General features: G+C 44.8%; 1 protein-coding gene across 1 annotated transcript in view; it reads left to right on the top strand.

Moving 5' to 3' along the window:
• The window catches only part of ADGRG4 (adhesion G protein-coupled receptor G4), a 127448-nt gene that overhangs the window by 21337 nt on the left and 92307 nt on the right, over positions 1–13804 (top strand). The window contains exons 4-7 of the mRNA XM_075324871.1: positions 646–1077; positions 2800–3306; positions 6363–6451; positions 7571–7635. Coding sequence (XP_075180986.1) covers positions 646–1077; positions 2800–3306; positions 6363–6451; positions 7571–7635 — 1093 coding nt within the window. The remainder of the gene's footprint in view (positions 1–645; positions 1078–2799; positions 3307–6362; positions 6452–7570; positions 7636–13804) is intronic.

Below are 13804 nucleotides of genomic sequence, written 5' to 3' on the forward strand. Positions count from 1 at the left end.
AGGAGTTAATGTCAGTATTGTTGCCAGCTGCTTCCAGCAGAGCAGTTCAGCTGCAGCTGCTTTGTAGCCACGCCCCTTCAGGTTTAAGTAGTAGTGTTTTCCTAGCAGCCCTTGCTGAAAATACAAATCCATTGTACTCTGGCCACCTTGGTGGAAGGTCCTGTGAAGGAGTGTTCCAGAAGTCGGACTTTATCCTTTTTTGTTTGTATAGGGCAACTATAGGGTTTCTCAGGGTCTCAGATTCCTGCTCGGCGACAGTTGAGGAGACTGTGCAGGGCATGACTAGGAGATTAGGGACAGCTCCAGGTGAGGATAGGAGGTGTGCCATATATCCCTATCACTAGAGCTAGGGCCCACCATTGTTATTGTGTCTCAAGTGTTCCCCCTTACTTGTTGTATTGTTTGTTGTGCGTCAGGTTTCCTGCAGATCTGAATGCATGTGCCACGCTTGTCATACCCGGCAGTGTGACAATGCCACTACATAGTCGGGGTTCATCCTCTTGGAGAAGAGCTAATTTGTGCACTTGAGCTAGCACAGAACACTCTACTGTATATTAATCCACAGCATAGACTGACAATACAATTAATTTTGTTAAAATGTAAATGCAGTAAGGCATAAACAGATAAATGTGTTTTTATGTCCAGGTACAACAACCTTTACCACCACAACAGCTGCAGAAAATTTAGTGACCACTGAGAGCTTCCCTGTGACCACTCAAAGTTTTACTTCCGTAACAATCACTTCTGGAATATTCTTAACATCCCTAAGTCAAAAGGAGACATCTAGCAACAATTCCACTGGGAATGTCCCATCTAAGCTGCCTAGTGCTCTGCCGACAAGTCCATCAGTGGAGTCTGACCGCTCTACTAAAGTCTCAACTACTGAGTCGTTACCTGGAGATGACCTACTAACCAATTCTAGCAGCAATTTACCAACTGGCATTAACGCATCCACAACTGGTAATATCACATACCATAGTCCACCAGGACTGAAAACAACATCTGCTATGCCAATTTCATCTTGGGAGAGTAATACAACTATACAGCAACATACAACTGATATCATGACCACACTAGGTAATAATCCACCATTTGCTTCTGTTGTCCCTTGTTATTTCACAGGATTTTTGGGTTTATCAACAAGTAAAGCCTGTAACAATGCACGATGATCCAATTGATCTCTGGTCACATTGTATTCAGTGTGTAGGTTATGGAGATGTGCCGCACAATGCGTCTGATATACAGTATATGCTAAAAAAGATGATAGATTATGCTAATACAAGTGCATATAATGCATGATTTCTGAGGGTACAAATGGCGGTACCACACTGATCCAAGAATGGGAATTCCAAAGTTCACTGTGTGAATAAAGCAGAGAAGCACAATCATGAATATGACTTTTATGGGACCGACAGAGATAGCCGTTCCACCAGTCAAAATAACTAAATCAAGCAATAGTGATGTATATGCACTGTCACTCTAGTCACACATGGGACTTCAGGAACCCCGTTCTGATGATCAGACCCCAGTGAAGTATTTTCAAGTGTGGAAGTTATCCCTTATCTACAGGAAAGGGGATAATTTCCCTTTTGCTGTGGGTTCGACAGCTGAAACTCCCACTGATTCCGAGAAATGGGGCTCTAAAAAGTCCTGTCTGAATAGAGCGATGGTTAAAGGGGTTGTCCACTACTTTTACATTGATGTCCTATCTTTGGGGCAAGTCATCAATGTTTGCACCCCCGCCGATCAGCTGTTCTCGGTCCCTGCAGCAGCCCCAAGCAGCCGGAAATGCTCAGTTCCAAAGCCGCTCCATCTTCTGTTAGAGGCCGCAGCCGGGTACTGCATATCCGCCTTCCATTCTAATCAGTAGGAGGCGGATGTGCAGTACCTGGCCATGGCCACTTTCAGAAGACGGAGCAGCTTCGGAACTGAGCATTTCCAGTTCTTTGCTGCCGGGACAGTATCAGATTCCAACGAATCAAACATTGATGACCTATCCTAAGGATAGGTCTTTAATGTAAAAGTAGTAGAGGACAACCTCTTTAATAATGTGAACTGCTGCTGCATTCATTCTTAATGGGAACGCTAGAGATAGCGAAGCACTGTGTTTGGCTGATCTTCAGCACATCTATAAGAATGAGTGGGGCAGATGTCCAAATGTTCAATCATCGTTCCTTTCACATGGAGAACTTCAGAGCCTGAGTTATTGTGTTCCCGGTGTACCCTGTTTGTTGTGCACTTGCCAGAGATTCCCTTACTCTTGGCGGAACCCCGATAGTCAGTGCATGACACTATCATCCATCACTGATAAATCATACAATGTTGTAGTTAATATATACATCTTAAGGCGGTGTCACACGCTACGATATATCGGGCGATCTCATGAGCGACGTGACACGCCCAGATCGTATTTACGATTTGCCGAGATTGCTCATAGGTCGTTTATTTGCTGTCACACGTAACGATCTAAAAAACGACGTATCTGCGATCAACGATATATTGTTTGACCCAGGCGTCGTTTGAATGTTGTTCGTCGTTGGCAGGATGTCAAACGGAGCAGTATGTCGGCTGCATCCCCAAAAGCGAACAATTTTTTAAAAATGAACGACGTGTTAACGATCCACGATTTTCATCCTATTTGCGATCATTCAGAGTCGCTCGTAGGTGTCACACACAACGACGTCGCGAACGATGCCGGATGTGCGTCATGGAATCCGTGACCCCGGCGATATATCGCCCGATATATCGTAGTGTGTGACGCCGCCTTTACTCATTTTAACAATTAGGTGTTATTTTCAGATTCTCAGATTGCAACTACAACAAAAATTCCTATTATCTCCACACAACCTGATAAAACATCTGAGCCCATAAACGGAACAACTCCTCTGGTTGTTATTACATCTCCAACAACCGAGGTCATCACACCATCAAGATCTTCATCAACTACTAAATCCTCTACTACATCTCCAACAACCGAGGTCATCACACTATCAAGATCTTCATCAACCACTGAATCCTCTACTATATCTCCAACAATCGAGGTCATCACACCATCAAGACCTTCATCAACCACTAAATCCTTTACTACATCTCCAACAACCGAGATCATCACACCATCAAGATCTTCATTAACCACTAAATCCTCTACTGAAATCCATTATACCTCAACTGTGAGTTATCCGATTAGTAGTCTATCTACTTCTCCACAGACTACATCTAGCAAAGTGACAGAATCAGTAGTTTCAAATTCAGGAACCGTATTCATCACTTCTGCATCCAGCAAGAAACCATCTCCACCAAACAATGGTAAGTGTTAGAGAAATAGCGTTGTAGACATTAGAATCTGAACCAGGTATATAGTCTCCAAACCTTTCACTTCGGGACAATTTTCACATTTTGATATATGCCCAAATGTAAATGAAAAATTACAATTAATTACATTACACACCCACATATGTTTTGTGAAAGAAGTTATCTAGTACATTCTGCACAGCTTAACGTAGCTGTTGGGATGACTCTGACAACAAACTTCTACTGTTTCCAGTTCAGTAACAACCAGTGCAGTAATTAATTCGGATTTGGCCTAGGTTACCGGCTGGATATAATTAGTGAAGTGGGTGTTAATGATAATATATTTTCTTAAGATTTAGCCCTAGAAATTGGTGCTATCTAGAACTTCCATGTGTAGTTTTATATGGTAGATGGTACTTCTGACAACTTTTTACTTGTGAGTAAAAAGTCCCATTGCCTTCTGGCTGTTTCATTAAACTATAGTCAACTGATAGCAATATTCAGCTAATAAGCATATGACTAATATCTATAACTCGTCTACTTTGGAATTCAAAGTTTATTTTTCTGCTTATTGGGCAACAATAAGTGATAAATAAATGATAAATCTAACTACTCCATAAAACATGAATACGTGATGATATAGAATCTGTTTTCTCCTATTCCCATTGGCACAAAATATCCCTTCGAGTTGATAGGACAGGTCGAATTTGTAGTTGACTTGTGAACACTATATAGGTTTCCCAGACCCTTTGTGTATATTTTTTTTCTGACAGACTGAGAATATTATAGAGGAAGCCTTGTGCTGCTGATGCTAAGGGAAAGCAGATTTTCATCCTAAATCTTGCTACATGAGGGGGGGAGGCCTATTGCACAGATGTCAACACTGAGTGCCAAAGGCAATCTCTTTTCTAAATCTTTGCAAAGTCGGACATTATAAAATGAAAGAAAATACAGTATGTTATTCAGTCTCCTCAAGACTGTCACAGGGTATGTATTGACGGAACAGGGGCTCCTAGGCTGATCCTCAGACTTGAGACCCTGCACTGTCTCTTATCTCAGAGGTAAACTTGATGGTAGCCTGGTCCGAGCCCCCAGCGTGATCCTGATTCCTGTCTGAGCCCTGATCTTACTCTTGCCACCCTGGGAGCAGGCTGGAAACCCAGTAACAAAATCCCATAAAAAAGACATGAACAAAGGAGAACGAAACTTTGTACACACTGCACTCGAACACAAAGAGGAGACAATAAGAGTACAGGGGAACAAAGAAATTGGTAGGGAATAAACTCACAACAGGGGAACGTTCACTCCACCTAGAACTGCAACTATAGTTCACCATAAATGGAACAACTACTGAGACCGAGATCGCTGAAGCTATTTTCGGCGATTACCTCCTACACTCCTGAAGAGACCAGCTGTGGATGGTAATTAGCACCTTGGCTCTTGGAAAGTTGCACACTGCTGCATGGCTGGGAGCAGTGCAACTGTGGCGCCCTGGACAAGCCAGGGGCCACAGAGAACAACACAACACACCCCACACTCCCGGTCAGGCACACCGAAGTCAGACAAAAATCCTTGTTGCCTTCCTCCAGGGGCTGATGATCACACCAGGGGGTGGGGCCAGGTGGTTGGTCCCCGCCCGCCGAGGAGTTCACAGTCCTGGAGACGGGAAAAAGCAGGCAGATAGAGTTTGGAGGTGAATGTGGAAGGAGGGAAGTAGCAGTGGAGTAGCCTGAGGTTGGTCCGGGTGTGTGGCCCGGACGGATCAGCAAGGTTGGCAGATGGTGGTGACCGTCTGCAGGAGTGGCCTGTCGGAGTTACCGAAAGGGCCGTGGACGGGCGGTGGCCCGGCGGTACCGGACCGGTACACGAAGAGAGGTCAGCACCATCTGGCAGGGGATTGCAGACCCCAGCAAGGCTAGGAGTCGCCGTGAATTTGCCAAATCCGTTAGCGAAGGGAACCTCCTGGGTTTCCCAGCAACCAAGTCCCGAAAGAAGGCAACAGTCCAACTGTGAAAGGGAAACACAGCACCGCCAAAGCTACCGTTTCTCAGGGCCAGCGCCTGCGGGCAAAAGGGGCTCCTCCGGCCCATATCCACGTCGGGGAGCGGGTTACCGGTGGGAACCCATCGGAACTAAACAGTACACAGGTGCAGGGAAAGGCAGTCACCATCAACCTACCGGGAGCAACAACCGCAGCCGTCTGTGGGACCCATCCATCCAGCCGTGTGTTTTACCGAGAACTGTGTCTTCATCATTGGCTGAGTGAGTACCACCGTGCCGTGCGGCACAGCGCTGCCCCCGCGACCCTGCACCTCACCAGGCCCTGCAACCCGCCTGTCATCCCTACCTACCCCCATCACCGGGCCCTGGGACAACCAACCCCCCTACCCACGGAGGGGAGAACTACCAACAACGCTGCTCCATGTCATCGCTCCCGGGATCCCCGTCTAGAGCAGCGGTGGTGTCACCAAAATCACCACAACCGTGGGTGGCGTCACGGACAATAAATCCCCACAATCAATCCCCTTTTCACTCACGGGCGAGGAACGCCGCTCGAGTCCCCGGGATCCGGCCCACTGCTCGAGCCACCACCGAGCAGTAGCAGCAGCAGCCGGACCCGAGCAGTGGGAGAGCGCGGCGTCCCCTCCTCCGCCCGCGACACAACAACTCAGCCGACGCCCAGCAAAGCTGAGCACTTACGAGAGACCAGGTTTCCTGTTGGACTCTGCAATGTAAATAGTCCGACGCCGTAGTAGTAAGCCACGTGTGCGGACCCGGATAGCGCATGACAAAGACTTCAACCATTGTGCAGAAAGTTACAAAGTTCGGGGCACTTGTGTAGTGTTCAGGTGCAATTTAATGGGACTTTCCAGCTAATAGACTACAGAGCTCAAGTGACAAACAATGGAAAATGTTATGCGGTAAAGAATAAACCAATGTCACAAGCATTGTATGAACACAAATACAGACCATTAGGGCTGAGATTCATTAATATCATTAGTATATAACGTATTTATGGATTTGTGCACTGCAAATTTGTAATTTTCTGTACCCATATGATTTACTTTTAGTTACTTTCTACATTGTTAAAATAACATTCACAAATTCAAGCATGGATGTGATTGATGAAGATATAGCTTCTTACCTCATACAAAATAAGGTAAGGACAAAGCAAAGAAAACTTCATGGACTCGTGAACAATATGTCTCCCATGCACCTGTGTTTCTGTAGAGTCAATGTGTAACCTGGCATTAGTTTAATGAAAACATAAATCCCTACTCCTGAATATATTCAGATCCCCAGAGCCCCTTTAACAATGTGAGAAGAAAGCCCCCTAACAATGCTAAATGTTCTCCATAATAATGCAAGTCACGGTGCTCTCCTAAAGTGCCCAAAACAATTCAAAGTGCCCTAGTGTGCCAAATAATATCCAACCCTCAGTGCCTCCAACTCCATTCACAGTGCTGGGGTAATATAATACATTCTCTTCTTTCACATTCACGATGCCAAAAAAATACAAATACTAATGCAAAGAAATCATTGTATAGGTGTCACGTCCTCACCAAAGTCCGCTCCTGCGACTTCTGCTTCAGTCACCAGGCGCTGCCATATTCCCGCTGCGGACTGTGCTGGTGATGGGGGAGGAGTCGGTGCTGGTGGCTCTGGTGGGTGCAGGCTCTGCTCATCCACTAGGCTGGGTTTTCCTGGTGCCTGCAGTACCACTGGCTGACTGTAGGTGGCATGTGTCTTCCAGCTGAGGTTGCCACAATTCAGCTTCAGCCAATGGCAAGACACCACACCCTTTTTATCCCCTTTCTTGTCTGCTGGCCATTGCCAGATATAGATTGTTTTCCTGCTAGACTCTGGTTCCCCCCTGCTCTGATTATTGATTCCTGCTTTGACCTCTGCCTGCTCATTGACTACTCTCCTGCCCGCTGTATTTGTACCTCACTGCCCGATCCGGATTTGACCTCTGCCTGGTTTTCTGATTACGTCCTTGCCTACCTGATTCTGTCCCTGTTTTGCATTTCCTGGTTTTACCCTGCCTGGCTACTACTTTAATCGGACTGCAGCCTTCCACAGGAAGATCTCCAGGGCCCTGTGTAATTCCAAATCCCTGTATAGGGGTTAAAGGGTTTCAGGTTCTCGGGGTCCTGCTTTGTGAGCGGCTTTCCTCTAACCTGTCCATTACAGCCAGTCTGAGCCTGTAGATCCAGGCAGGTGTTACAATAAGATCGCCATTGACTCCACAATCCATATGTGTATCTCTCTTTTTTAGATGGACCAACTTTTTAACAACACAGACTTTGTTGTAGTCGAAGTTACTGTATCTGATACTACAAGGTATGTAATGTCTTCAACAATAAAGGAGCAACGATAGCTCTCCCCATCTTTCAATTCATTCTCCACCTTGATAAGGTGGCCATCTTACTAGGAGAGTCAAGGAACCCCGATTCTACAGAGGTGGGACGGCATCTTGTAGACATTTATGGCATATCTTGTGTTGGGAATATTTCTAAGAGAACCTGTCAACACGACTCTGTAATGTAACGTAAAAACATAATGACGCTGTACTGTTGATTACATTAATACCTATGGTGAATAAATTGACTTTGTTCTTCTTTAATCACCACTTGAAATTTTCTGCTAATTAGATTTTGGTGTACAGAGGCTGAACTGTACACTGAGTCTTCTCCTCCCCGTCTGTGATTCCCCGGTCCTCCATTGCCTCCGGTCTTTGAACAACAGGTCACTGTTAAGATTTCAAACAGAAGAGGCCTGTCATTCACAGACTGGAGGCAGCGGAGGGGATGGGGAATCATACACAGGGAGGAGAACACCCAGTGTACACTTCGGCTCCTGTGCACCTAAATCTAATTAGCAGAAAACTTCAAATGGCGAGTAAAGATCAAAGTGGATTTTTCCACCAAAAGTATCAATATAATCAGTATTACAGCGTCATTACAACCATGTCTTTACTTTACATTACAAAATTGTGCTGACAGGTTCTCTTTAACATTAGCATGATGTACAATAATGAAAAATTATATTGTGGTAGTATGCTATCCAGAAATGTGCTAATTGAGGCAAACTTAAAGGGAATCTGTCACCAGGTTTTTGCCACTTAATCTAAGAGCAACATAACGTTGGGGCAGAGATCCTGATTCCAGCGATGCTTCACTGACTGGGCTGCTTAGTGCAGGTTTGATAAAATCACTGTTTAATTAGCAGTAGATTACAGGACTACTTGGCGTGCTGAAAAGTAGTTCAGCATATTCATGAGCTCTGTATAACTACTAGATCTGCAGCAGAAAAAACATTGATTTTATAAAAATTACAGTAAACAGCTCAGTAAATGACACATCACTGGAATCAGGGTCTCTGTCTCTACATTATGCTGCTCTCAAGTGGGGTAGCAAAAACCTGGCGACTGATCCCCTTTAAAAGGGTTTTCTCAAGATTAATCTTCTGCTGAGAGGTGGGACTGAGTATGGGTGGGGAGCAGAAGTGCAAATTCAGTTTAGATTTACTATCACTGATGTCAGCATTGAGGAGGAAGCAGGGCATATGAAGTTTGTATTTACAGATACTTGACTAGTTACTATAGGCCCCTTTACACACTGAGACTTTCTAGCGATCCCACCAGCGATCCTGACCTGGATCGCTGGAAAGTCTCTGAACAGTCTCTGGTGAGCTGTCAAACATTCAGATCTGGCCAACGACGCAGCAGCGTTTAGAGACTTTCCAGTGATCCCGGACCTGCAGAATGACCTCGCTGGTAGGGAACGCTATAGCACTGTCGTTGTAACAGTGTCAAACACACCGATGCATGCTGCGCAGCGGGAAACAAAGGACCAAAAAATGGTCCTGAAAGATTTGTAGCGATCAGCGACCTCACAGCGGGGACCAGGTCGCTTATGCGTGTCACACACTGCAATGTCGCTGGGGAGGTCACTATTAAGTCACAAAACCGGTGACGTTACAGCGATATCGCTAGTGATGTTGCAGTGTGTAAAGGGGCCTTATGTCACACTGAAACCTGTGGAACTGACAACAAGGTAACAGGATACTGTAGAGCAATAACAGGATACTGTAGAGCAATAAATGTTACTGATCCTGAAAGGTCCTATTTAAAGATAGCATTAGTATTTTATTAGAAAATCACCTGAGAGATTCCCTTTAAAAAGGTCAAAAACAAGACAGTGATAGTAGAAAGCTGATTTGAGGTCTTCGCTAATGCTAGACGTTATAATGGGTTGTAAGAAACTAAGATGGTGTCTTACGCCACACAGGTACCGTAAACAAAATTGGTAAACTCTTTATTAAAGAGGAGATTAGTTATTCTCTTTATTCACCAAATTATAGAACCACCTAATTAGTAGAATTTTTCTATAGATTTTGGATGTCATCGATATACCCTGGTCTTTATTCATGCAATCTACTTTGATTGTCATATCTTATGAGAATTATAAATGAGCAAATTAATAAAAATGAAACTAAATTGTGATTATTGGGTGACAATTGATTCTTATCAAGTATTAACACTTTTTTTCATGATTTTTCATTATTCTTGTCATTATTACTGTCTTTCATTATCCCATACTTCTAATGAATCATTATAATCTATATTTTAACTCCTGATTTACTCTTATTATTTCAATCTTTGCTGCAGTAATGAATCTGGAAATGATCTTACACAAAATAAGAATAAAAAGGTAAAAGGCTCGACCTTTTCTTTTCTTTTACAATGCTATCACCAAGATGAATTCATTCTTGGAATTTACCAACTTTATTAACCATCTTCTGTCTTGTGGCATTGTACTAAAGGGAAGATGGCTAATAATATCTGCATTAGAAGCATCATTTTTATGATACTGGTCTTAAAGGAGACCAGTTGAGAGTGAAGGATGCAGCAGTAGACTAGTTTGCTAATCAAGGATTTCTGGTTTACTGTCTTTAGGTCAGGAGGCCAAGACGCTGATATGGAAAAGCACTGACTTTTGCTATATCTTAATTATTAATTGGACTAAAACCTCATGCTCATTACCACATTACTGCTCCGAATTGTACAGATCGAAAAAAATGACACCTGGAGGCTTCTATAAGTTATTGCTCTTCCTCTGTGTGCCTTTGATTTCCTATGCAGAAGCTTTTACTCTTGATTTTTATGAGCAGGCCCAAAGAAAAATATAATAATAATCTTTATTTCTATAGCGCCAACATATTCTGCAGCGCTTTACAATTCAGGAGGCTCATATACATATACATATCATATACATAAACATATACAAACAAGTAATAATTATAGAAGATACAATATTTAAAAGGGAAAAAAGGCAACCCTGCTCATGAGAGCTTACAATCTACAATGAGATGGGGGGGACAAGGTACAAGTGCTTATTTACAATGACAATCCAGCCATCTCAAGGAAATGGGGGATAGATAATGGCTGCCTGGACCAGTTGGCCAGAGCCTTGAGATGCATTTGGGTGCCATGGAGTTTGACGTGGGGTTATGTTCTGAGACGTTGTAGAGGGATTAGGTGAAATTAGTTTGGCTAGGGAGTGTGATAGGCCGCCCTAAAAAGATGCGTTTTTAGGGAGCGTCTGAGGCTGAGAAAGTTGTGATTTGTCTTAACTTCTTGGGGTAGAGCGTTCCAGAGGTTTGGTGCAGCTCAGAAGAAGTCTTGGATTCGGGAGGGGGGAGGTTCGAATTAGTGTGGATGTTAGTCAAAAGTCATTTGCAGAGCGTAGAGAACGGGTGGGATGATAGACAGAGAGGAGGGTGGAGATGTAGGGGGGTGCCGCACTGTGGAGATCTTTGTGGGTGAGAACAAGCAATTTGAATTGGATCCTGTGATATATGGGCAGGCAGTGCAATGACTGGCACAGAGCAGAGGCATCCGAGTAGCGGTTAGTCATATAGGTGACCCTGGCTGCTGCATTAAGGATGGACTGTAGAGGAGAGAGTCTAGTTAGGGGGAGACCAATTAATAGAGAGTTACAGTAGTCAAGGCGAGAGTGGATCAGGGCCACGGTGAGGGTTTTTGTCGTTTCCATTGTCAGAAAGAGGCGAATTGAGGAGATGTTCTTGAGGTGCAAGCGGCAGGTGCGGGCAAGAGATTGTATGTGGGAGGTGAAGGAGAGATCAGTGTCAAGTATAACACCCAGACAGCAGGCCTGCTGCCTAGGACTTATCGTTGTGCCACACACAGAGAGGGAGATGTCCAGTTTAGGAAGGTTGGGAGATGGAGGGAAAAGCAGAAGTTCAGTTTTGGAAAGGTTAAGTTTCAGACAGAGAGCAGACATGATGTTGCAAACTGCAGTCAGGCAGTCACTTGTGTTCTGTAGTACAGCGGGGGTGAGCTCAGGGGATGAGGTGTATAGCTGTGTATCATCAGCATAAAGATGGTACTGGAAGCCAAATCTGCTGATGGTCATTCCAATTGGGGCAGTGTAGAGGGAGAAAAGAAGAGGGCCGAGGACCGAACCTTGAGGGACCCCAACAGTGAAAGGGAGAGGAGAAGATGTGGAGCCAGCAAATGATACGCTGAATGAGCGGCCAGAAAGATAGGAAGAGAACCAGGAAAGAACAGTATCCTTTAAGCCGATAGAATGGAGCATAGAGAGAAGGAGATGGTGGTCAACAGTGTCGAAGGCGGCAGAGAGGTCAAGAAGAATAAGCAGAGAGTGGTCACCGTTACATTTTGCTGTCAATAGGTCATTGGTCACTTTGACAAGGGCAGTTTCTGTTGAGTGTAAAGGGTGGAAGCCAGACTGTAAAGGATCTAGAAGAGAGTGAGAGGAGAGGTAGCGGGTGAGACGAGAGTAGACCAGGCGCTCCAAGAGTTTAAAGATGAAGGAGAGATTGGAGACTGGTCTGTAGTTGCTTGTGCAGGACGGATCAAGGGAAGGTTTTTTTTAATAATGGAGTAATGATAGTGTTTGAGGGAGCAGGAGAAGATGCCAGAAGAGAGAGAGAGGTTGAAGATTTTAGTTAGGTGAGTAGTGACAACCGGAGAGAGGGACTGGAGAAGGTGTGAGGGTGTAGCATGAAAGCATGAAAATGTAGCATGGTCCATTATATGTTGTATTACTGAACTATTTGCCAATACCCCCTTACCAACATATGATGTACATTTACGTGATATGCCGGTTCCCTGTATTTGATGCGGGCTCGCAATCTGAGTCCGCAATTTTCAAGGCAGATGATGGCTGTGATATTCAGCCATCATCTGTCTCTAAGACTTGTGGGTGTAGTAGAGCTCTGCTCGCGGCTTTAACCTGTTAAATGCTGCTGCCAATCTCTGACAGTGACATTTACTGCGGGCCAGCATGTGAACACTTCATTCTATGTGTTCATTGGTATGCTCGTTATTCGATTGCAGGGCGCTAATGGTTTGCTATGATGGTCGGGGTCTGCTGAGGACCTCCATGCCATAATGACAGTACTCCTGTGAAAATTATCGTGTAGCTGGTGTTCATAGGAGAATGTAATTATTACAATACACAGCAATAGTGTAGTATTGCCATGTATAGTACAAGCGATCGGATGATTGCAGGTTCAAGAGACTAATAAATACAGGGAAAAGCTTAAAAGTAGGACAAAATATATATAAAAGTTCAAGTCATTCCCCTTTTCCACCATTAAAAATAAAGAATAAAAAAATACACATATTTGGTATCACTATGTCCATAAAAGTACAATCTATAAGACTATAAAATTAAAGTGGTGGTCCCATACTTTTACATTGATGGCCTATCGTTAGGCGGGCTTTACACGTTGCGACATCGGTAACGATATATCATCGGGGTCACGTCGTTAGTGACGCACATCTTGTGCCGTTACCGACATCGCAGCGTGTAAAACCTAGGAGCGACGATCACCGATTGCAAAAACGTCAAAAATCGTTGATCGGTGAAACATCGCTCCTTTTCATAATATCGTTACTGCTGCCGGCACGATGTTTTGTCGTTCCTGCAGCACCACACATCGCTATGTGTGACACTGCAGGAACGACAAACATCTCCTTACTTGCCTCCACCGACAATGCGGAAGAAAGGAGGTGGGCGGGATGTTATGTCCCACTCATCTCCGCCCCTCCGCTTCTATTGGCCGGCTGCTTAGTGACGTCGCGGTGACATCGCTGTGACGGCGAACGCACCTCCCCCTTGAAGGAGATATTGTTCGGCGGTCACAGCGACGTCGCCGACCGTGTATGTGCGTGTGAAACTGCTGTAGCGATAATGTTCGCTACGGCAGCAATCACCACATATTGCATGTGTGACGGGGGCGGGTGCTATCGCGCTCGACATTGCTAGCAATTGCTAGCGATGTCGCAGCGTGTAAAGCCCGCCTTAGGATAGGTCATCAATGTTTGATTGGCCTTGTCTGACAATCCGCACCCCCGACGATCAGCTGTTCTCAGTCTCGGTGGCAGCAACAGGCAGCTGGAAATGCTGATTTCCGAAGCTGCTCTATCTTCTAATAGTGGCCATGGCCGGGTACTGCA

Source organism: Anomaloglossus baeobatrachus, chromosome 9 (assembly GCF_048569485.1).
Source record: "Anomaloglossus baeobatrachus isolate aAnoBae1 chromosome 9, aAnoBae1.hap1, whole genome shotgun sequence".
Lineage (NCBI taxonomy): Eukaryota > Metazoa > Chordata > Amphibia > Anura > Aromobatidae > Anomaloglossus > Anomaloglossus baeobatrachus.